Source organism: Muntiacus reevesi, chromosome 2 (assembly GCF_963930625.1).
Source record: "Muntiacus reevesi chromosome 2, mMunRee1.1, whole genome shotgun sequence".
NCBI classification, from domain to species: domain Eukaryota; kingdom Metazoa; phylum Chordata; class Mammalia; order Artiodactyla; family Cervidae; genus Muntiacus; species Muntiacus reevesi.
The window spans coordinates 17,515,283-17,541,709 of NC_089250.1; the positions used below are offsets into that span (position 1 = coordinate 17,515,283).

Consider the following 26,427-nt stretch of genomic DNA (forward strand, 5'->3'; position numbering starts at 1 on the left):
GATGACTTGAGTTTTTTTACTTTCTATCAGCATCCTGTTATTAATGTAGTTGACAAAGGTTAAAACTATTTAGAAGTTGCAGTGAAAGAGACACTGTAATAATCGGTGCCAAGTAATTAAATCCATGATTTAACGGTTTTACTGAGCTTATTCTAGTAATGACAACTCAAGTTTAATCTGCCTAATTGTCACCTTTTCTAACAATAATATGTTCAAAATACAGTTATTAAAACTTAAATGTAAAAAAAAAAACTTTAATGTAAATTACATCTTTCCCTTAAATTAGGTAAAAGCTAAGATTATCCTCCCATGGAGTTCTCTTTTTTTTTTTTTTTTCTCCCATGGAATTTTCAAGTAGCAGAAAAAATAGTGGTTTTGGAATCAAGCACAAATGTTTTAAACCACTGCTCTGTCACAGTAAAAAGCTGTAGGTGGGTTAAACTCTGATCATCTACCTGTGTTGTGTAGAAAGGAGCTTCCCAGGACACCAGTCTTACCAGGAATTTGAAACATGACTGAAAGATCAGGGGAGACGTGCAGTGAACCTCTTTCCGGTGCAGGAGAGGTGCCGTAAGTGGAAAGGTTAAAAAAGGTTTGCTGTTACAGCCCTGGCAGCTGCAGCAGTGGCCACCTGGAACTTGGCATCCTGTGACGGTGTCTGCTGGGACCAAGTTATTTATCACCTAAACTTAAACCTTTGGGGGTTCCCAGCGGCTCAGCGGTAAAGAATCTGCCTGCAATGCAGGAGCTACAGGCGACACAGGTTTTGGAGAAGGGCATGGCATCCCACTCCAGTATTCTTGCCTGGAGAATCCCATGGACAGAGGATACTGGTGGGCTACAGTCCATGGGGTCGCAAAGAGTCAGACATGACTGAAGTGACTTAGCACACACGCAAACCTTTAAGACACCTGTCAAGATGTTCTGGGTTCAGATACTCATTAACAAAAAACTTGAGGCAGAACAAGAATGAAAAAAAAAGGAAGTGTTTTGGCAACTGTGTGGATGTGTGTGTCATTAAAGAACACAGACGACTCTGCCATTAGAAATCTGTGCATCCATTACTATGTATAATTTTTATTAATTAAAAATAATTTTCTCCCCACTTCCACTAATTGTTAAACAAATACAGAAAATGCATTTACTTTGGTGTACCTTTGTCAGAATCAAATAACACGAAGTACATAAATAGCAAGTACGGATTCAAATAACATGTTAAGTACATTAAATGGTGTTTAATGAATGATCGGTATGGCCTACTACTCAGAATATTTGTCTTAATTTGGGGTTTGGGAAATAGTCGCTGTATAAAACTCTGCTATTATTCTCCAAAACATCTTGAAGACCATTTTCAGGTCTGATCACTCTTATTTGTCAGGAAGAACCATCTTATTTTTAACCAGTTACAAACAGACTCAGAGTCCAAAAGACTGAGCAAATATTTACCGTTTCCACCTGACCTCCTTTCAGTTAATACCATGCCAGCCATGTGTGGGTCATTCTTCTAACTGTGGAAAGTGGATGGGTCAGGGCAACGTTTAAAGGAGGGAGACTGAACAGGAGGCTATTGGACCAGCCCATCTGGATTCAAGACAATTTTAGAGGTAGAATCAACAGGACTTACTGATGGATGGGATGAGAAGGGTGAAAGAAGAGGAGTTCTGAGCTTGTTTGTTACACAGCAGCATTGTAACCGATACCTTTCTTGTACATACCAAGTTATATAACACAGAGACATTTCAGACACTGGAAAAAACACTGCAAGCATCCAAAGAGAAAGAAAAAAGACTGGTAAGAGATAATAGAAGACACATATATTGGTCTCTGCCTCTTATTCCCAGCACAGAGTTCCTAAAACCTTTTAATCTCCCAAGTGATAAGAGCACCGGGAGCATTTATTTTTGTTGTACTCAAATTTGATCTTTGGCCCTGATTCCTCACCCAGGGCTCCTAGATCCCCTGGGATTTCCTGGGTGATAGCAGTGCCTTTTGTTCTAATGACGTGACTCTGGGTGGGCTTCCGAATGGGGGTAGCAGAGGGTGGAGAGAGGGTGGTCACCAAAAAGACCCAGCCATGATTAGAAGCTTGGAATTTTCTGGGACTTCCCTGGAAGTCCAGTGGTTAAGACTCCGAGCTTCCACTGCAGAGGGCAAGGTTTTGATCCTTGGTTGGGGAATTAAGATACTGCACGCAGAGCAGCTCTCTGAACCCTGTATTTAGGGGATTCTGATAGACAGGGAGGCCTGGCATGCTGCAGTTCATGGGGTCACAAAGAGTCGGACACGACTGAGTGACTGAACTGAACTGATGGAAGCTTAGTCACATAGGCAATATCAAACATTAAGTCCGTTTCCTTTCTCTAGACAATTTAATTTTCTGCCCCACCCTGCATTTTCATTGATGAACACAAGGAGGCACTGGGAGAATGGTGCCCCTAGAGAGAAGCATGGAAGCTCCACACCACTTCCTGCATCCCTTCCATCTACAGAGTTCATCTGTATCTTTTACCACATCCTTCAGAAACAAAGTGATCAACAGTAAACTATTCACACATGAGCTGGGACTGCAAAGGGAGGGGGGAAAAAATGAAATCTTCCATTTTCAGTAGGTGGAAGTAAACAGATAATTCCCCAAACAGAAGTATCAAAAAGTAGCAGTTCACACATTTAGAACTTGGAGCTAAGTTCCAAACAGCCAGAAGTGCTGAAAGTAGTTGCCTCCAAGCAGAAATCAATGACACTTCTTACTGGAAGGAATAGTAACCAGAGGATAATGAAAAGACTAGCTCTTGTTAAAAAGGAAAAAAAAAAAAAAAATTGGTACATTTGCACCAACATTACCAGTGTCTATCTCTGCAAAAAGGATTTGGATTTTTATGTAATATAGTGAAATAATAACCCAATTATTGATACAACATATTGATACATAAGATCTTATGGAAAAACTCAAATGAACTTTTTGGCCAACCCAGTATTACTATCATTATGGTAGCTATCAGTTTAAAAGCATTTACTATATCCTGAACTATATCTTATCTATGTACTTTATACATACATTAACCCTATGAGATATTTTCATCCACATCATATAGCTAAGGAAGCTGAAACACAAGGTAAGGGACTTTCCATGACTGTGCAGAATTTGAACCCAGAGAGTCTGGCTTCAGGGCCTGCACTCAGTCCTGACAATCCAAGTCATCTACACTAGTCAGGACTCTGTTTCCAAGTATCAGAAACCTAACTTAGACTGTCTTAAGTAAGAAGGCAAATTTATTAACCCATGTAAATATAGGGGTAGGGTTTTCAGAGTTAACTGGATTAAAGGACTTGAACTCAATGTTTTCTGACTCTTGTCTAAGTTCCTAGGTCTAGATGTTAGCTTATTTAAGCCTTATTTAAATAAGGCTTATTTAGATGTTGGTTATTTAAGGCTCCTCCAAGTGGCAAGATATACATCCGCAGGATTTCTCAGTTATAACCTTACAGGCTATAACTTAAAAGAGAAAGAGAATGCAACAATGAGACAACCACTACACACCTATCAGAACGGCTAAAATCCAAAACACCAACGCCCATTGCTGGCAAAGATGTGGAGCAACAGGAACTCCCACTCACTACTGGTGGGAAGGCAAAAAGTACAGCCACTTTGGAAGACAGTAAAGTGAAAGTCACTCAGTCATTTTGCAACCCCAGGGACTGTAGCCGCCAGGCTCCTCTGTTCATGGAATTTTCCAGGCAAGTATACTGGAGTGGGTTGCCATTTTTTACTCCATTTGGAAGACAGTTTGATGGTTTCTTACAAAATTAAGGGTAACTACCATGCAATCCAGCAATGTTCTTTAGTATTTACCCAAGTGAGTTGAAAACTTATGAGCACACAAAAACCTACTCAGAGATGTTGACAGCAGCTTTATTCATGATTATTACAATTTGGAAGCAACCAAGATGTCCTTCAGTATGTGAATAAATAAACTGGTACATCCAGACAAATGGAATATTAATCAGTGCTAAAAAGAGATGAATTACCTAAATCAGAAGTCAGCAAACTACAGCCTATGGGACAAATAGGGCCCCCTACTTGTTTTGTAAATAAAATTCTTTGAAACACAGCCATAAAAACAAAAAGAAATGAGCTACGAAGCTATGATATTACATGAAGGAAATGTAGATTGCAAAGTGAAAGAAGCCAATCTGAAAGGGCTACATACAGTTATGATTCAAACTATGCAAGATTCTGGAAAAGACTTTCTCTCCAAACTCTGTGAAATAGATCTGAAGAATAACTCTTATTGCTTCAGTGATAGTCATATGCCCCTCCCTGGGATTGTCACTGTGGTCAAGAGGAGAATGAGATAGACATGGGCCAGATCTGAGTGACGTGCCCATTACTGTGGCTTGGGGTGGGGCAGAATTACATAGAGGAAGAGGAGAGTGATGTTTTATCAGCAGGGGTATTGGTGCTGGGCAGAAAAAAACAACAGTGGCTACACCTCACCTGTATTATGGATACATTTAAAAGTTCTTTGTTTCTTTGGAAAAAGGAAAAGAACATTTACCATTTTTCGGCTTGAAAAATGTGGTTCCATTGGAAAGGAGAATTAATGGAGAGAAAGAGAAGGTCAGGGTGAAAACAAGAGAACACAAGAGCTAAGAAGGGGAAAAGAAAATGAAGAGAATTTAGGACAGCATATTAAAGGCCAAATGACATGGCCTTTCCCATGTATGGGCAAAACTTATAAAATTAGTATCTCTATAAACTAGAACAATTTTATTCTTTAAATAATATTCTTACAAAGATATGAGACCCAGTTCTAGCCAAGAAGATGGTGAAGGGATGTCCTGTGAGACTCCCGGGAAAGTTACCATTTCTTTGCCTGCCTGTAGACATTGAAATTAAAAGACACTCCTTGGAAGGAAAGTTATGACCAATCTAGATAGCATATTAAAAAGCAGAGACATTACCTTGCCAACAAAGGTCTGAGTAGTCAAGGCTATGGTTTTTCCAGTGGTCATGTATGGATGTGAGAGTTGGGCTGTGAAGAAAGCTGAACGCTGAAAAATTGATGCTTTTCAACTGTGGTGTTGGAGAAGATTCTTGAGAGTCCCTTGGACTGCAAGGAGATCCAACCAGTCCATCCTAAAGGAGATCAGTCCTGGGTGTTCATTGGAAGACTGATGCTGAAGCTGAAACTCCAGTACTTTGGCCACCTCATGCGAAGAGTTGACTCATTTGAAAAGACCCTGATGCTGGGAGGGATTGGGGGAAGGAGGAGAAGGGGACGACAGGATGAGATGGCTGGATGGCATCACCAACTCGATGGGCATGAATTTGAGTAAACTCCGGGAGTTGGTGATAGACAGGGAGGCCTGCCATTCATGGGGTCTCAAAGAGTTGGACACGACTGAGTGACTGAACTGACTGACTGACTGTAGACATTGGACCAACATGTACAGCAGTCATCTGGCAAACACAAAGAGAAGGCCCACACCCTAATGATGACAGGACAGAAAAACAGACGGAACCTGTGTCCCTAAGGGCACTGCAGGAGCACATCACTAGCCCTGGACTTCCTACCTCTGGACTCCTTGTAGATAAGGAAAACTCAAGCTGCTGTAGTTAGGTTCCTATTACAGGCAACAGAACCCTTATATCTTAAGGGTTACAAATATCTAGCATCACTTTTATCACTACCTAGAGAAGTTATGGAGAAGGCAGTGGCACCCCACTCCAGTACTCTTGCCTGGAAAGTCGCATGGACGGAGGAGCCTGGTAGGCTGCAGTCCACGGGGTTGCTAAGAGTTGGACACGACTGAGTGACTTCACTTTCACTTTTCACTTTCATGCATTGGAGAAGGAAATGGCAACCCACTCCAGTGTTCTTGCCTGGAGAATCCCAGGGACTGGGGAGCCTGATGGGCTGCCAGCTGTGGTGTTGCACAGAGTTGGACACGACTGAAGTGACTTAGCAGCAGAAGCAGAAAAGTTACAAGTTATACATTTGTATTAAAAACACCATTTTCTCATTCCAGTCATCTTTTCTGACCACAATGCAGTAAGGTTAGATCTCAATTATAGGAGAAAAACTATTAAAAATTCAAACATATGAAGGCTAAATAACATGCCTCTGAATAACCAACAAATCACAGAATAAATCAAAAAAGAAATCAAAATATGCATAGAAACTAATAAAAATGAAAACACACAACCCAAAACCTATGGGACACTGTAAAAGCAGTGTTAAGGGGAAGGTTCATAGCATTACAGGCTTACCTCAAGAAACAAGAAAAAAGTCAAATAAATAACTTAACTCTACACCTAAAGCAATTAGAGAAGGAAGAAATGAAGAACCCCATGGTTAGTGGAAGCAAAGAAATCTTAAAAATTAGGGCAGAAATAAATGCAAAAGAAACAAAAGAGACCATAGCAAAAATCAACAAAGGTAAAAGCTGGTTTTTTGAACAGGTAAATAAAATTGACAAACCGTTATCCAGACTCATCAAGAAACAAAGGGAGAAGAACCAAATCAACAAAATTAGAAATGAAAATGGAGAGATCACAACAGACAACACTGAAATACAAAGGATCATAAGAGACTACTACCAGCAGCTATATGCCAATAAAATGGACAACTTGGAAGAAACAGACAAATTCTTAGAAAAGTATAACTTTCCAAAACTGAACCAGGAAGAAATAGAAGATCTTAACAGACCCATCACAAGCACAGAAATCAAAACTGTAATTAGAAATCTTCCAGCAAACAAAAGCCCAGGACCAGATGGCTTCACAGCTGAATTCTACCAAAAATTTAGAGAAGAGCTAACACCTATCTTACTCAAACTCTTCCAGAAAATTGCAGAAGAAGGTAAACTTCCAAACTCATTTTATGAGGCCACCATCACCCAAATACCAAAACCAGACAAAGATGCCACAAAAAAAGAAAACTACAGGCCAATATCACTGATGAACACAGATGCAAAAATCCTTAACAAAATTCTAGCAAACTCCAACAACATATTAAAAAGATCATACATCATGACCAAGTGGGCTTTATCCCAGGAATGCAAGGATTCTTTAATATCCACAAATCAATCAATGTAATACACCACATTAACAAATTGAAAGATGAAAACCATATGATTATCTCAATAGATGCAGAAAAAGCCTTTGACAAAATTCAACACCCACTTATGATTAAAACTCTCCAGAAAGCAGGAATAGAAGGAACATACCTCAACATAATAAAAGCTATATATGACAAACCCCCAGAAAACATTATCCTCAATGGTGAAAAATTGAAAGCATTTCCCCTAAAGTCAGGAACAAGACAAGGGTGCCCATTCTCACCACTACTATTCAACATAGTATTGGAAGTGTTGGCCACAGCAGTCAGAGCAGAAAAAGAAATAAAAGGAATCCAGATAGGAAAAGAAGTAAAACTATCACTGTTTGCAGATGACATGATCCTCTACATAGAAAACCCTAAAGATTCTACCAGAAAATTACTAGAGCTAATCAATGAATATAGTAAAGTTGCAGGATATAAAATTAACACACAGAAATCCCTTGCATTCCTATACACTATGAGAATACAGAAAGTGAAATTAAGGAAACAATACCATTCACCACTGCAACAAAAAGAAGAAAATATTTAGGAGTATATCTACCTAAAAAAACAAAAGACCTATATATAGAAAACTATAAAACACTGATGAAAGAAATCAAAGAGGACACAAATAGATGGAGAAATATACCGTGTTCATGGATTAGAAGAATTAATATTGTGAAAATGAGTATACTACCCAAAGCAATCTATAGATTCAATGTGATCCCTATCAAGCTGCCAACGTTATTTTTCACAGAACTACAACAAATAATTTTACAATTTGTATGGAAATACAGAAAACCTCGAATAGCCAAAGGAATCTTGAGAAAGAAGAATGGAACTGGAAGAATCAACCTGCCTGACTTCAGGCTCTACTACAAAGCCACAGTCATCAAGACAGTATGGTACTGGCACAAAGACAGAAATATAGATCAATGGAACAAAATAGAAAGCCCAGAGATAAATCCACATACCTATGGACACCTTATCTTCGACAAAGGAGGCAAGAATATACAATGGAAAAAAGACAACCTCATTAACAAGTGGTGCTGGGAAAACTGGTCAACCACTTGTAAAAGAATGAAACTAGAACACTTTCTAACACCATACACAAAAATAAACTCAGAATGGATTAAAGATCTAAATATAAGACCAGAAACTATAAAACTCCTAGAGAAGAACAGAGGCAAAACACTCTCTGACATAAATCACAGCAGGATCCTCTATGACCCACCTCCCAGAATATTGGAAATAAAAGCAAAAATAAACAAATGGAACCTAGTTAAACTTAAAAGCTTTTGCACAACAAAGGAAACTATAAGCAAGGTGAAAAGACAGCATTCAGAATGGGAGAAAATAATAGCAAATGAAGAAACAGACAAAGGATTCATCTCAAAAATAAACAAGCAACTCCTGCAGCTCAATTCCAGAAAAATAAATGACCCAATAAAAAAATGGACCAAAGAACTAAACAGACATTTCTCTAAAGAAGAAATACAGATAACTAACAAACACATGAAAAGATGCTCAACATCACTCATTATCAGAGAAATGCAAATCAAAACCACAATGAGGTACCATTACACGCCAGTCAGGATGGCTGCTATCCAAGTCTACAAGCAATAAATGCTGGAGAGAGTGTGGAGAAAAGGGAACCCTCTTACACTGTTGGTGGGAATGCAAACTAGTACAGCCACTATGGAGAACAGTGTGGAGATGCCTTAAAAAACTGGAAATAGAACTGCCATATGACCCAGCAATCCCACTTCTGGGCATACACACCAAGGAAACTAGATCTGAAAGAGACACATGTACCCCAATGTTCATCGCAGCACTGTTATAATAGCCAGGACATGGAAGCAACCTAGATGCCCATCAGCAGATGAATGGATAAGAAAGCTATGGTACATATACACAATGGAATATTACTCAGCCATTAAAAAGAATACATTTGAATCAGTTCTAATGAGATCAATGAAACTAGAGCCCATTATACAGAGTGAAGTAGGCCAGAAAGATAAACACCAATACAGTATACTAACACATATATATGGAATTTAAAAAGATGGTAACGATAACCCTATATGCAAAACAGAAAAAGAGACAGATGTATAGAACAGACTTTTGGACTCTGTGGGAGAAGGCAAGGGTGGGATGATCTGAAAGAATAGCATTGAAACATGTATATGATCAAGGGTGAAACAGATCGCCAGCCCAGGTTGTATGCATGAGACAAGTGCTCAGGGCTGATGCACTGGGAAGACCCAGAGGGATGGGTGGGGAGGGAGGTGGGAGGGGGGATCAGGATGGGGAACACATGTAAATCCATGGCTGATTCATGTCAATGTATGGCAAAAACCACTACAATATTGTAAAGTAGTTAGCCTCCAACTAATAAAAATAAATGAAAAAAATAAATAAATAAATAAATAAAAACACCATTTTCTACCTAAGACCAACTGTATGCATTTAAGATGGCTGATGAAGGCCGCACTGAGAGGCTGTGAGAAGCGACTGAGTTGGAATTAAAATTGAAACAAAGATTTTCACATGATCAGCAACACTCTCAACCAAATGACTAAATGAGTTAAACTTCACCCCGTTTTTTTTTTTAAATGATGTGTAATAGCATGGCTTTATTTTGAAAGAGAAACAATTACTTTCTCTGAATCCTTACTATTTATTCTTATTTAAGCCTTAGTATATAATCAACGCACTTCTAACAGTAACAAGAAATAAAAACCATAACAATTCTCATTAAGCTTTTATTTTTAACTTAGTTTTACAGTAAAGAAACAGAAAAGTATTATCATTAAAAAAATACCATAGCTGTCAATCTTAAATGTTAAATGAGATTCTTGTTAAACAAAGCAGTAATACTACGTCCTGTAATTACATCTTTACTTGTATATACAAGAACAGTGTGCAAAGTGCTTTTCAAACTATAAAATAAGACTTTGGAATAGGATACAAACGGTTATTCCTAGGAGCTAGTTACCTCCAACTGCTTGTCACAAATCACAACTGCTTACATTCTTACTCTGCATCTTATTTCCTTATATACTAAGCGAAAAGTCACTATTTTCTAATACCAGATAGAGGGCTAATTGTTTAGAATAATTCCAGATCCACAGGTTTAAATTTTATTGTTACATATAATTCAGTAACTGGCTTCATGTTTTTCCCCTAAATAAATAGAGGACACCTTTTAAAAAGCAAATATCAGTAGATCCATTTAGATAGACACATTTTAATCAAGATGGGATTAAAAAATTAAAAAAAAAAAACACCAAGTTACATGTAAGAAAAAATCAAGGGAAAAAACAGTCTTCAGAAAAGCAAATCATATTCTTTTTTCTTCCGGTAAACAAAGAACCACCCTCTATACTAGGGACAGATTTCTCTCCCTCTTATCAAAAACACTCTGAACACATGATGCTAAAGCCAACATCACACATACCAAGAATATTTAAAAATCATTTGATACTAAGCCTTTGAATCAGAGAAATCTTGGAAGTATAAGTAAGGTAGATCTACATGAGCAGGGAGTTTCAAAAGGTATATAGGAAGGGTAATTCCAAAGAAAGCCTTCAAGAATCTAAATTACAGACTTCTTCTTAGTCTATAGGTGGGGGGTGGGGGAGAGAAACTTAAATTTACATTAGTTGGGTGTGTCTTATTCAAATGGAAGCATATGGCCTGCTAGCTTGCAAATCCCTCCAACACCCCTTGAGCAATAGGTACGTCTCCAATATTATACCCCGAAGAAAAACTGAGGCACTAAGAGGTTAAGAGTCCAGTCTGTGTGGTTTATACCAGTTGCAGAAAAGTGATTTTTCATGTGTTTCCTTTTGACCTTTGTAAAAACAGTATAAATAAGTTTTCATTTTATATTTCAAAGCACCCTATAAAACAGAAACAAGATGTTCTCAGTTAAAGGAAAATGATTAGAAAGGAATCCATGTATATATAACTGAATACAAATCTTATTAATGATCTGCAGGCTCACAACACACTGACAAACCTACTTTAAGCCCACTCTTCATCATTGCCATTAGCCAGTTAGGTCTATTCTGTGAATCATTTGTAAAAACAAAGCCTAGTACACAGGGCTCTGCTTTGTCATGATGATGCCTGAACACTGAAGTCAGAGCAGTGCATGCCCAAGTGGGATCTTGAGCAGTCCACAGAGTGGATGTGGAGAAGATTTTCCCAGTCTCTTTCTACTAAATTGCATGGCAGTTCAGTAACTTAGAAAGACGGTTGATTTATCAGTTGAAATTCACTCCTGGTTTGCATATTTTCTCATATTTAATTTAGAAAGTTAAAAATACCCAGTTATAAATCTGTTACCATCATCACAACTATACCTGGGAAAAGCAGCTTATGATTCTCTATGGGCGATAATCAGGTAAACATGTTACCAAACTAATTAATAATTTAATGTCCTCTGAAGTCAAGGGTAGGGGAAATCTATGCTACTTATCACCTAGTTGAGATTGATTATTCAAGTATCAGCAATATTAGTCCTTAAAATGTTTATCATTTGTGTAGTGCAAAATATATATGTATATATGTACACAAACCAAACTATTGGACAACAAAAATGTAATCATCACAAACTAGGATTTTCGTGTGCGCTCCACAATCGGTATCATCCCGAGGTTATCCAGGGCCAGTAGACTTCTTCAACAAAACGTCATTTTCTTTAGTTCAGTTTTCTTTGAAAAGAGGAAAATAAACAAGGTCCTATGAGTATAAATGCAACCTGAATATGAGACACCATACCAAAGAATTTGCAGAATGGTAACATAATTATAATACTCAAATTCAAAATAAAACCATGAAATTACAAATGACTCTTATGCAGTTACTTCATGTCACTTAAAGCTGGACAGGAAAGATCCAGCTGCAAGTGATGACATTACCAAGTTATAGTTTCCAACAAACAATTTAAATACACCTTCCCTGGGAGAAAGGCTCAAGAGCGAGGAGACATAGGCATACCTATGGCTGATTCATGTTGATATTTGGCAGAAATCAACACAGTATTGGAAAGCAATTATACTTCAATTAAAAATAAATAAATTTAATAAAATAAATGTACATTCCTCCTCTTATGGCTTCTAGAATCTCATCTAGTTGGCTACTCCACAGTTCAGATTTTTGCAAATTATTTCATAATTTTATCAAAATGGAAGTTCTGAAACAAAAAACTTCCTAAAACAAAAAAAGTTTGCTAAGATGCACAACCTGAACTGTTCATTTAATCAACACATATTATGTATCTGTTACTTTCTAGGCAGTGTGCCAGTGACTGAGGATCAGCCATCCATGAGGCAGGCTCTCAGCCCTCAAAAAGCTCTGTTTAATTGATGGGATGGTGTGGAAAGGACATGTGAACCAACAACTCAGATACATATGACAGTTTTACTAACAGCAGGGTCAGTTACCAGGGAAGGATAAACTTGTGAGCACAAGACACAACAATCACATGTAATCTAAACTCTGGGAAAGGACCCACAGCTGTAAAACTTCTAAACGCTCCTCAGCATTGCAGAGGCCAAAATGCCTGAAACTCTCATTACAAACTGATTCCTCCCCTCTGTAGAGGGCTTCCCTCCTTCACATGGCAAAGAATCTGCCTGCAGTTCAGGAGACCAGAGTTCAATCCCTGGGTTGGGAAGATCCCCTGAAGAAGGAAATGGCTACCCACTTCAGCAGCCTAGGCAGGAGATTCCAATGGACAGAGAAGCCTGGCAGGTTATAGTCCATGGGGTTGCAAGTCGGACATGGCTTGGTGACTACACCACCACCTCTGTAGAAATAATCTTAAGCAACAGCTTGGCAGGGATGACATTGTACATAACTGGACATTCTTTATCCTCTGCAGAAATCTTATGTACACCTGTGTGTGAAATTTTAAATAATCAGATGGATTTTCACATAACAGGAGGAGATTACTCATGACATGAAGGGGAAAAAAAACCTCTGGAGGAACAGAATCGTGGGTGGTTGTAAAGACTACCCGAGTGAGGTATTAGCAGAAATGCTGACAGGTAGGTGCCTGAACTCATGTGATGCAGATTGCCATACAAGGTCCTCTATAGATTTACCAAAAAGCACATGACTTGATCTATGAAATCCCCAATCTTCAACTGTAATAGGGTAATAGACATAAGTCACTATTACTATCTTCAGAATTTGGGGATTTTTCTTCAGGCACTTATGAACTGTCTCTCCTTTTATAAAAAATTAACTTGCATAATGGAGAGTATGGCAGGATAAGAGAAGTTACAGAAAACAACAGAAAAGAAAACAGGAATAGTATCCTGCCTTCCCCCAGCCCACTGAACTCTGCTCTGTCAGGAATGCTGAGATGCTGCTTTCTGTGCCCCAGAAACCTAGGCCTGACTTTTTTTAAACATGTATTTATTTTTAATTAATTAAAAACATGCTTCCCTTCAAAGTACAGGCTATCACAATTAAGCTACTATCACAATAAAGTGAGACATGCAAATTTTCTGGTTTCCCAGTGCATAGTTTATACTCTACTATAGTCTATTAAGTATGCAATACCATTATGTCTAAAAAAACCTGTACATTCCTTCAATTGAAAATTGTTCAGTCTGTAAGTCATGTCTGACTCTGCAATCACACGGTCTGCAGCACACCAGGCCTCCCTGTCCTTCACTATCTCCCGGAGTTTCCTCAAACCCATGTCCATTGAGTCAGTGATGCCATTCAACCATCTCATCTTCTGTCATCCCCTTCTCCTCCTGCCCTCAATATTTACCAGCATCAGGGTCTATTCCAATGAGTCAGTTTTTCACATCAGGTGGCCAAAGTATTGGAGCTTCAGCATCAGTTCTTCCAGTGAATATTCATGGTTGATTTCCTTTAGGATTGACTGATAACAATCTCTGCTGTCCAGGGACTCTCAAAGAGTCTTCTCCAGCACCACAAGTCAAAAGCATCAATTCTTTGGCACTCAGCCTTCTTTATAGTCCAACTCTTAAATCCAAAAATGACCACTGGAGAAACCATAGCTCTGACTATTGGATCTTTGTTGGCAAAGTGATCTCTGCTTTTTAATATACTGTCTAGGTTTGCCATAGCTTTTCTTCCAAAAATGCTTTATTGCTAAAAAATGCTAACCATCATCTGAACCTTCGACAAGTCATAGGAATAACATCAAACATCACTAATCACAGATCACCATAACAGATTAAAAAAATAATGAAAAAGCCTGAGGTATTTCAAGAATTACCAAAAGAAGACCAAGAGACATGAAGTGAACAGATGCTGGGGAAATGGTGCTGATAGGCTTACAACAGGGGTGTCACAAAACTTCAGAGTTTAAAAACTAGAATATGTGCAAAGTGCAAAAAAAAAAAAATGAGACCAGGTCTGCTTGTAACATTTGAAGATTAGTCTTGTGGACTTAAAAAAAGGTCTGTTTTCAGGGACTTCCCTGGCGATCCTGTGGTTAGGGTTCAGCACTTTTAACTAACATGGCCTGGGTTCGATCCCTGATCAGGGAACTAAGATCCCACAAGCCATGTGGCTTGGTCAAAAAAGAAAGGCCTGCTATCAGTACTTAAGACTTAGGTCATGGACAATTCTAACAGCAGAATGACCAGGTTAGGTATCTGAGGGAATATGGTACCACAGGAGCTACCATCTTAGGAGGCTGGCTGTTCAGGGCCTAATTTTGAACAGGGCTGCAGATGTTACTCTTCATACCATGCAGAAAGAATGTTTTTCAGATACCCTGCAGAGTGATATAGGATCTTATTTACTTTTATAATTTTCTAACGTAAGCTATTATATATAGAATGGATAAACACCAAGGTCCTGCTGTAAACACAGAGAACTATTTTCAATATCCCATGATAAAACATAATGGAAAATAATATAAAATATATATATGCATAATTGAATCACTTTGCTATATAGCAGAATTAACACTAAATCAACTATTAAAAATGTACATTCTTCTATACTGGGAGGAAAAAAATCAAGCAGTGGACCTTAAGTATTACTTTTCATGTAAAAAAAATTTTTTTAAAAGCTTAACACAAATAGATAAGCAGTTACTTTACAAGTGTATAGGATTATCTCAGTGTGTGCTTGCGTCCAGATGTATATATGTTAAATAAAATCAAAGCCTATCCATGTCACATGGTACTTCAGCTGCTCTACCAAGAGTAGGCATTTAGCCATGTATTCAGCACATATTTACTGAAAGCCAGATATGTGCCAGATACTGTGCCAGAGCTTGATATACAGAATGGGCCGTCTCCTGGCCACACTTTTCCCATCCTAAGATTTTTAGATCTCTGTCTTCATCACTAACACGGACCTGTCTCTTCCAAACCATGCACAATGTTCTCTAATCTTCTTTCCTATTAGACTAAAAACCTGTTAAACACTGCCAGGCTTCCCTGTCCATCACCAACTCCTGGAGTTGACTCAAACTCATGTCCATCGAGTCGGTGATGCCATCCAACTATCTCATCCTCTGTCGTCCCCTTCTCCTCCTGCTCTCAGTCTTTCCCAGCATCAGGGTCTTTTCAAATGAGTCAGTTCTTCACATCAGGTGCCCAAAGTATTTGAGTTTCAGCTTCAGCATCAGTCCTTCCAATGAATATTCAGGGCTGATTTCCTTTAGGATGGACTGGTTGGATCTCCTTGCAGTCCAAGGGACTCAAGAGTCTTCTCCAATGCCACAGTTCAAAAGCATCCATTCTTTAGCGCTCAGCTTTCTTTATAGTCCAACTCTCACATCCATACATGACTACTCGAAAAACCATCACTTTGACTAGATGGACCTTTGTTGGCAAAGTAATGTTCTGCTTTTTAATATGCTAGGTTGGTCTAACTTTTCTTCCAAGGATCAAGCGTCTTTTAATTTCATGGCTGCAGTCACCATCTGCAGTGATTTTGGAGCCCCCCCAAAAATAAAGTCTGTCACTGTTTCCCAATCTATTTGCCATGAAGTGATGGGACGGGATGCTATAATCTTAGTTTTCTGAATGTTGAGTTTGAAGCCAACTTTTTCACTCTCTTTCACTTTCATCAAGAGGCTCTTTAGTTCTTCTTTGCTTTCTGCCATAAGGGTGGTGTCATCTGCATACCTGAGATTATTGACATTTCTCCTGGAAGTCTTGATTCCTGCTTGTGCTTCATCCACCTCAGCATTTTTCATGATGTACTTTATATATAAGTTAAATAAGCAGGGTGACAATATACAGCCTTGACGTACTCCTTTCCCGATTTGGAACCAGTCTGTTGTTCCATGTCCAGTTCTAATTGTTGCTTCTAGACCTGTACACAGATTTTTCAGGAGGCAGGTCAGGTGGTCTGGTATCCCCATCTCTTTAAGAATTATCCACAGTTTGTTGTGATCCACACAAAGGCTTTGGTGTAGTCAATAAAGCAGTGATGTTTTTCTGGATCTCACTTGTTTTTTCAGTGATCCAATGGATGTTGGCAATTTGATCTCTGGTTCCTCAGTGTTTTCTAAATCCTACTTGAACATCTGGAAGTTCACAGTTCATGTACTGTTGAAGCTTGGCTTGGAGAATTTTGAGCATTACTTTACTAGTGTGTGAGATGAGAAAAATTGTGCAGTAGTTTGAATATTCTTTGGCATTGCCATTTTTTAGGATTGGAATGAAAACTGCCAGATTAAAACATACCTAAAGCCCCTCAGACAGCATATTAAAAAGCAGAGACATTACTCTGTCAACAAAAGTCCATCTAGTCAAGGCTGTGGTTTTTCCAGTGGTCATGTATGGATGTGAGAGTTGGACTATAAAGAAAGCTGAGCACCGAAGAATTGATGCTTTTGAACTGTGGCGTTGGAGAAGGCTCTTGAGAGTCCCTTGGACTGCAAGGAGATCCAACCAGTCCATTCTAAAGGAGATCAGTCCTGGGTGTTCATTGGAAGCACTGATGCTGAAGCTGAAACTCCAATACTTTGGCCACCCCATGCGAAGAACTGACTCATTTGAAAAGACCCTGATGCTGGGAAAGACTGAGAGCAGGAGGAGAAGGGGACGACAGAGGATGATATGATTGGATGGCATCACCGACTTGATGGACTTGAGTTTGAATAAACTCTGGGAGTTGGTGATGGACAGGAAGGCCTGGCGTGCTACGGTTCATGGGGTCGCAAAGAGTCGGACACGACTGAGTGACTGAACTAAACTGAACTGAAAGCCCCTCAAAGCCAAAACTTTATTTCCGAATCGAACATGGCTCCACCTCCAACCTCAGTTGGTTTGTTACACATGTAAGCAAACAATACATAAAAACACTATCTCATCAAAATGCAGTTGCACAGCACTAAATAATTTACAACTTGGAAGGACGACAACACTCAGGATACATTGAAAACTGGATACGGATTCAATAATAATATAACAGAAAATTAAAAACAGAGAAAAGTTTTCCCATTCAGAGACATCCGTCAACAACCAGAAGGCATACTTAGAAGGACTATTATATACTTTCGCTAGTGAGGAATATTAAAAAATAATAATCATTTTAGAAAAACTGTAATTTTCAGAGACTAAGCAAAGTACAATTTGTTTTTTCAGTTTTTAATAAAGTGACAAGCTGTTTCAACCTTGTGTGAAATAATACTGAAGTAATAAGCTTTACATTTTTTTCGTCCTGTGCCCAGTTTCTCTATTCTCCAGTCCCCAACTTTCAACAAAGGAAAACACGAAAAAGAATTCTTAAAGGCATTGCAAAATATATACACACTTTCCATTAGCACCACTGTTGCCAGCTGCTTAAATTCAGCATAACCACCTACTGAAAAACAGTTTGGCTCTTTTTTCCTCCTGGTATCAGGGATGTTAGGATTTAAAATACTGTATAGAACCCAACCATCACAGTAGAAACATAAATTGTGTGGAAAAAGAAAGGATTTAAGTTACAGTCTATATCTTAACAGCTGAAATATCACATATACAGATGGCTTAGAAAGGGGGTAAATGACACTGAGAAAGCAGCTTAGGCTTCTGAAATCCCACCTAAGTTTCTGTAAGTCAGTAAGTATATTCCAAGAACATTAATGTACCAGAAAACAGTGAGTTCATTTATAAACATAAATCAAACTGTCATAACATAAGCAGAGAACAAAGAAGACTGAATGAGGTCACGTGCATTTTCAGTTTCTCTACTATGAAGTACTCTCACTAGAGCACTTAAAGACTAGTGAGCTAAAAAAAAAAAAAGAGTAGTGAGCTGTTTACCCCTATGATATAAGAGAAGGGTAAATATTTGGTTTTTGCTTTTGTTATCATGTGCAGCAATTAGAAACATGAGTTCTTTGGTAGAGATACAACAGACATACAATTATTTAAATTTTTTTTTTGGCATGATATATTTATTTATTTATTTTTATTTTTTATCAGTTTATTCTGCTGCATCTCAACATTCTTTTTTTTTTTTTTAAGCTTTTTTTTTTTACTTTTTTTTTTTAATTAGTTGGAGGCTAATTACTTACAACATTTCAGTGGGTTTTGTCCAATTATTTAAATTTGTAAGTTTTTTAAAAAATGTGTTTCTACTGCACATATGTAAGAGAACACTTAAAATCTTACCACCAAACACCCTCTCTATTTTCCCCATCAGTTCTGACTTAATGGGAAATGGTGACAAAACAACAAAAACAAAATCAGTGAGGCCAAGAATGACCAACATTTGTCCATCTGCCCATCCAGGGAAAGTAATTCAGTTTATGTAGTGTCTCAAAAAATTGCTCTAAAGATTTTCTTGAACCAAGAGTTTGGCCTCACATTACTCCTCATCTAGACAACCTCAGAGTACTTGCCAATGATTTTATCATTTTCCGTCTTATCTGAATTATTTCCTGGCATCCAATCTGGAATTCTGGTTCTCAAATTAGAATAAGCCCTACTTCTGGAGACAGTCAACCACCAGGGTGAACATTTTCTAAAGTGCCAATGTCCATATTTCTAAGGTACAGAAAGAATGAATGCAGGCATTATTTTTCATCTGTTGTCCTTTAATATTAGCAAAGGGCCCAAAATAAACATTAGATGTTAAGAACATTATTTCTCCATAAGACATAAAACTTATGCCTGTAATCAATCATTTTCTTGTTGCATGAATCAAAAGTGTACAAATTCTTTAGATGCTCTCAAGTGAAAAAATTTTAATCTAACAAGTGTCTAGCAACCCACCAGATATCATTACCAAGGCAGTCGCAGTCTCAGATCAGTACAGGATGTTCAGTATGATGACCTATCTGTAAGATGGACCTATCTCCCTGACTACTGCTGAAAGCTCTGTCTGCTGTGGAAGAGTTCACATACCACTTAGAATACATACTGCTTAGAATTATATACCAGTATGTAAGCTCGTAATATAAACAGTCTTCCCTGGTGGCTCAGACAGTGAAGAATCCACCTACAACGCAGGAGACCCAGGCTCGATCCCTGGGGCACAAAGATACCCTGGAGGAGGAAATGGCAACCCACTCCAGTATGCCTGGAGAGTTCCTTGGACAGAGGAGCCTGGTGGGCTACAGTCATGGGGTCGCAAAGAGTTGAACATGACTGAGTGACTAACACTGTCACTTTTTTCACTTTAGAATTATAAAACTATCATATTACCTTCTCCTTCTTTGGTAATATAAATGCACCAACCACTGGGCAATAAAAGGCCATATGATAGCGAAGGTTAATGCACCAGGAGACATCTCGAAGGGCCACCAAGATGGTCTCTAAGAAAATAAAGTAAGCTGGTTACCAATCTGTTACATGTATAAACTTAAAAACACACCTAGTTCATAATTTTAAAAATATACAACAAATAAAAGATTTCATTCCTCCTAAAGGGAGGGAGATAATTTTAGAGCATAATTCAATAACATAGACTTTCAGAAGTACTTCAGACTTACAAGACAAACATAGATATATAATTTTTTAAATCTTTTACTTTGTATAGTAGTGTAGCCAATCAACAAACAATGTTGTGATAGCTTCAGGTAAAGAGCAAACAGATTCAGCCATACATATACATATATCCAATCTCCCCAAACTCCCCTCCCGTCCAGACTGCCACATAGCACTGAGCAGGGTCCCCTCTGCTATACAGCAGGGCCTTGTTGGTTATCCCTTCTAAATACAGCAGTGTGCACATGTCCATCCCAAACGCTCCCTTCCCCCGACCCTTCCCCCGAGGCGACCAGAAGTTTGTTCTCCAAGTCTATGATTCTCTTTTCTGTTTTAAAACAAATATATTTTAAACCTCAACGTTCAAAATGGTAAATATTATTTTGAAAACCTTAAGAGTATCATATAATCTATATTTACTGTAACCTGTTTGAAACCCTGGCGCTTAAATTTAAGAAAAGAATTTCTTACTGGTGAAGTGGACTGATTACTGATCTGTAATGCTGATGATTTTGCCTATAAATACAAACAAACAGTGATTTAGCTTTGACAGAAAAAATACAGTACTTTTTCCCTATTTCCTGTCTTTTAAAAAAAGCCTGAAATATTAGTTTATTCTCTAATTATGATTTTCTGAAACTCACAGTGACCAAATTAAAAGTCCCTTAAAGTTGCCAGCCAAATAGTTATCTTTGGCATTTTATGTTTTATAGTAGTTCAAATATAAAATTATCAAAATAAAACCTCAAATTAATGAGCCATTACTTTTTTTTTTGAGCCATTACTTCTTTTACACTCTTTGTAAATTACCTACTCAACATTTCTTAATTCCTTAAATTCCATATAAATTACCAACTGACAAACATTCAAGAACTACAGCCCTGATCATTAAGAATGTAAAAAATGTAAAGATTATGTGAACAATATCTAAATATTTGTTTTGGAAATTCATGATCAGCTATAGCAAACCATAGTGGAGGTCAAATCATAACTTTTCCTTTCTCTCTGCTTAGAAGTTTTCATCTTAAAAATAATTTACATTAAAGAATGGGGAAGTTAATGTATTGCCCCCAGAGCATTTTAAAAAGAGGTCAAAGCAGAGGACCATGCCTACTATAAAACGATGACCCTTCAGTGATGGACTCTAGGACATCAGCTACAGTCTCTGTTAGTGCCTAAAACTGTACTATTCGACAATTCTTATTCTCCTATTCTTCTTCTTCCTACTTCCAATGTGGTACTCCTAATTTTATAGACTGAAAATTTCCTATTACTTTAAATGGTATGTGGCTTTTGGCACAGTCTTTTCTGAAATAATATTTTCAAAAGTAGAACCTTTTAAAAATCATTAATCTCCTCTGATATGTTGTAAATCAGATTTTTTTTTTTTCAGATTTATTTTTTAATGTAACAGCAAATAATTACTGTGCCCCCTACTTGGAATGAGGCTCCATACTTAATCAGCAGTAAACAAAATAGCTCCTACAACCATGGTGTTTAATAGTCTAACCAGAAAGAGATATTAAACACACAGTACCAAAAAATTCCACATTCAACATTGAAAAACCATTTTGTTTTTTTTTTTGAAAAACCATTTTCTAAATTGTTACTGTGTAGCATTTTGTGCTACCAGAATCTCTTTCTTAGCAAAACCATTCAAAACAGTGTGTTTGAATATTTTTATCAGTGTGTTTGAATACACCTCTTGATAAAACATCATCTGAGCACTGTTCCCTAAAAATAACTTGTTACTTAACTGCTAAAATAAGGTTTGGGTAGTATTTGTGTGGTCCATTTAAATCAGATTAACACAGATTCCAGCTGCACACTGTTTGACAGGATCAACAGCCGATTAAGACAAGACAAATGCAGAAGCCCACCTGTGATGCCGCCAGCATCTCCAGTTTGTGGAGTCTCTGGAGGACGTTCTGCATGTCCTCCTGCAGGCGCATGAGCACAAGTGCGATCTGCTCGTTCAGGCTGCCCCTTGAGCCTCTGTCCGAACCCCAGCGTTCCCCATCACCTCCACTTCCCACTTGCCGACCCTTGCTTCCTTCACTCAAATGCTGCATCCTGTGCCCTATTTTAAGAGACCAAAATAAATTATTTTTTGGTTCAGTGGTAAAGAATCCACCTGCCAATGCAAGAGACGCAGGTTTGATCCCTGGGTCAAGAGGATCCCCTGGAGCAGGAAACAGCAACCCACTCCAGTATTCTTGCCTGGGAAATTCCATGGACAGAGGGGCCTGGTGGGCTACAGTCCATGGAATTGCAAAAGAGGGACATAACTTAGCACCTAAACAACAATCATTTTTATAAAAGTAGAAATGGTGGGGTTTGGGTTTTGGGTTTTGGTGTGTTGTTTTTTTTTCATTTTTTCTCTGTTTCTTTGAGATCTAAATTTCCAAAAGTGGAAGCAATAAGAAAGTACACAAAATAAACTACTAAAATCAAAGAAGTTGACATAGGTGGAAACTTCTATTTACACCTACTGTTTTTTTGCTAAGGTTTTATAATGTACCTAATAAACTAGTACACGACTCAATGTATATAATATATAAATAATACACATATTTGGGTAATTCTTAAGATTTACTAGTATAATAACAAGATCAAAAAATATGAAAACTGTTTCTTTTAGAGTACTGAGAGCTACACCAAATAGCCATGTTTTCTTATTTGGTCACTGTAAGCCTCCCAAAGGTTTTTAAGTGATTTTTCTTATAAATTCCATCATACTTACATACATATAGAAACCTCACTACTATTAACATGTGGTTATCGATCCATCCATTTTTTTCCCTACACATATATTTACAGAATTGGCATTACCCCTTATATGTGATTTTGTGTACTACTTTTTAAAAGATATTATGAACATTTGTGTGTTCATAACAAATTTTATTTTAAATAATAAAATTGTATTCCAGTTCCAATAACACTGAAATAGCTATGTGAATTCATTAGTAAGACCACGAAGTAATTTACCCAATTGTTCTCCACTTTTGGATAGTTAAGATGACTCCAAATTTTTGCGATTACAAATAACATTGCAATGAATATTTTTGTATATAAATTCTTGTCCAAATTTCTGTTGATTTCTTTAGGTCAGACAAATTCAAAGAAGAATTTCTCGGTGAAAGGATAACAACTCTGTTGTGGTTTTTAATAAATGTTGCCAAGTTATTTTTAAGAAAGACTGAAACTTTTTTTTGTGTTTGTTTGTTTGTTTGGCTGAGCTGCATTGAGAATCCTAGTTTCCTAATCAGGGATTAAACCCACGCCCCCTACACTGGGAATGCAGAGTCCTAACCACTGAACTGCCAGGGAAGTCCAAAAGAGTTTTGTATTGCAGTGTGTAAAAGGTACTACAATGTTACCTTACCTTGCAGAAATGGGATATCACAAGTTTTACATGTTTGCTAATATAATGTGTAAGTTTTAAACATTATTATAGGGAAATTCCCTGGCAGTCCAAGGGTTAAGACTCCATGCTTCCACTACAGGGGGCAGGGGTTCAATTCCTGATCAGGAAATAAGGTCCTGTATGCTGCATGGCACGGCCGAAAGACAAAAATTTTAAAAAAGGTGACAGGACACACATTTGGCTACCTTAAAGAAGTGTATAAAAGATACGGAAATAGACATGTTTTCCCCCATATCTTCAAAGAATACAGTGCTATGCCCTGTAGAGTCAAAGGAGAGAACCAAACATAAAGGAAAATGGTCAGATGTTCTGAGGATAACTCTCAACACTCCCTTTGCCAAGGACAGTCCTGGTGCCTCTCCTATCGAGAACCTCCCCATTTCATTAATTCCTTTATAAAGGCAGTGAGAACAAAACATAAGTACCACATACCTCTCCCTCTCCTAATGTTAGAGAATTCCTCACTTTCTCCAGCCCGTTTCTCGCGGTGCGGGGCGCCACTGTTACTCCCGCCGTCCTCTCCCCCTCGCTTTACTTCACCTTTGCCTTCAACTGCTGCTACTTGCGTGTCCCCAGTGCTGCCGTCCCCAGGAAGTACTTGAACATCTTCAGGAAAGCCAGAACTTTCCAACGGTTGACTGGGATTACCACCCAAGTAATAGGAAAATGGTCCGTTGTTTGATATAAAGCCGTCTAAAGACTACAAATGGAAAACAGTCACACATCACCAAGTTCTTATGAAAAGTGAAGAATTACTGGCTTTAAAAAGTGGGTTTTTTTAATGTTATCATAGAAAATATTATTTTTCTAAAAAACGTCAACTCATTTTCTGCCTCCCATCTGCAAGGAAGAAATGGGATGGAGATGATTCATCTATGAGCAAAGAACTGAGATACTTGGCAATGAATTGTTCTCATGAGTCATGCATCCAAGAAACATTTAAATACCTACAGTTAATGTGTTCAAAAAGCACTGTCACAACATTGTAAATCAATTATACCACAATAAAGTTAAAAATAATGAATTAATGAATTTTAAAATAAAAAATAAAATAAATTGAAAAGAAATTTAGAAGGAACTGTGTTAGAATAGGGGTGGGGAAAGACGGGGGGGAGGGGCATAAATACAACTGTCAAAACCACCTTAGCTGTTACCAGGAAAAGTTGTCAAAAAGGAAAAATAAAATTCATGTACTTTAATGATTTTTCCAAAGTTCGCTTTCAATACCAAATCTTTTTTTTAAATCAAGTTTTTTTTTTTTCCCATTTATTTTTATTAGTTGGAGGCCAATTACTTTACAATATTGTAGTGGCTTTCACCATACATTGACATGAATCAGCCATGGATTTACATGGGTTCCCCATCCCAATCCTCGCTCCCACCTCCCTCCCCATCTCATCCCTCTGGGTCTTCCCAGTGCACCAGGCCGGAGCACTTGTCTCATGCATCCAACCTGGGCTGGTGATCTGTTTCACCCTTGATAACATACATGTTTCGATGCTGTTCTCTCTAAACATCCCACCCTCACCTTCTCCCACGGAGTCCAAAAGTCTGTTCTATACATCTGTGTCTCTTTTTCTGTTTTGCATATAGGGTTATCGTTACCATCTTTCTAAATTCCATATATATGCGTTAGTATACTGTATTGGTCTTTATCTTTCTGGCTTACTTCACTCTGTATAATGGTTTCATCCATCTCATTAGAACTGATTCAAATGAATTCTTTTTAATCAATACCAAATCTTAATTAACTGAAATTTTAAAAAGTATTTCCACTCAAAATTTCAGTCTAACGTATTAGTCAACGTGAAGAACAGATTTATTTAAGTTATTCAATCTTCTTGACCGTTAATGTCTCAGACATAGGGACTAGCATAAGGAATTCACCTTCTGCCTCCCATCCCACCACTCTCAGAATATTTATAAATGTAAATACATTATAAATTATAATATTTAAATATTTTGAATAGTCAGAAATTTTATATATTTTTTGACTCACAAAAGAACAAAATACAAATGTTTAAACATTTTACAGGTACGTTTTCAAAGTGGTAAAAAGCATACACATCTGTTATTAGCAGAAGTTATGCATGGAATTTGAATATATCACTTTGAAAACTTACCAATTAAAAAAATGTTATTTTTACCTCTTCTTGCCCAAATTGCTCCATGGAATCACAGTAAACTTCACTGTCTGAATCACTTGTCAAATGCTGAATTCCTGAAATATCTTCAACATGATCATCATTTACATCTAAATATAAACAAATGTCCAGGTAGAATAGTTATTCTCTAATTGAAGAAAAATGCATTTATTTCATTCTCAAAACTTATTGGCTCCATATTATTGTCATATTGGGATAGAAATATGAAAGTTGATTTACTTTAACTTACCAAAAATTTAAATTCAATCTAATTTTTATGTAAAAAGATTACAAAGTATTTTATCATGGAATTTTACAAAGATAATGTCCAGATCAAGCTTATAAAAACCTAATAACACGTAAGAAAAAAACTGACTACCTGCTAGGGCCTTAAATCTGGGATGCAACCATGCATGTTTGGTTGCTATATTAAGAAATGGTATTTCTTGGTTTCTTGAGTGAATTGCAGCAACGTCAGTAATTCACTGTATACATACTATATGTTCATCCCTAGAGCCCTAACTTATAAAAAGACTGTAACTTACCTTGCTGACTTGAGAACAAAAGTGTCATGTAATTAGAGCATGAGTTAAAAGAAACATCAGTAATAAAAGCAAAAATTTCCAAGATTTTATTTTAAAATGCCACATAAAAACACAATAAAAAATGTCTAAGAAAAATATAAAAGCCCTAGCCCTAATTCAGTCTTTCAAAGAGATAACCCTTATAATAATAATAAAAGATGTTACTCATAAGAGGTTTATTAAAATTCTCAGCTGCTCCTAAATATCTTAAAATTACTAAAAAAGTATTTT

General features: G+C 37.5%; 1 protein-coding gene across 6 annotated transcripts in view; it reads right to left on the bottom strand.

Moving 5' to 3' along the window:
- Positions 1-9,854: 9,854 nt before the first annotated feature.
- ACBD5 (acyl-CoA binding domain containing 5) overlaps positions 9,855-26,427 on the bottom strand; it is a 31,310-nt gene continuing 14,737 nt past the window's right edge. For 5 of the 6 annotated variants that reach the window (XM_065921007.1, XM_065921008.1, XM_065921012.1 and 2 more), the window contains 6 exons: positions 25,616-25,722; positions 23,901-24,168; positions 21,922-22,121; positions 20,513-20,557; positions 19,760-19,869; positions 9,855-11,824 (listed from right to left, as the gene is read on the bottom strand). In XM_065921007.1, coding sequence (XP_065777079.1) covers positions 11,812-11,824; positions 19,760-19,869; positions 20,513-20,557; positions 21,922-22,121; positions 23,901-24,168; positions 25,616-25,722 — 743 coding nt within the window. In that variant the 3' untranslated portion in view covers positions 9,855-11,811. The remainder of the gene's footprint in view (positions 11,825-19,759; positions 19,870-20,512; positions 20,558-21,921; positions 22,122-23,900; positions 24,169-25,615; positions 25,723-26,427) is intronic. The other variant, XM_065921009.1, reaches the window with a different exon arrangement.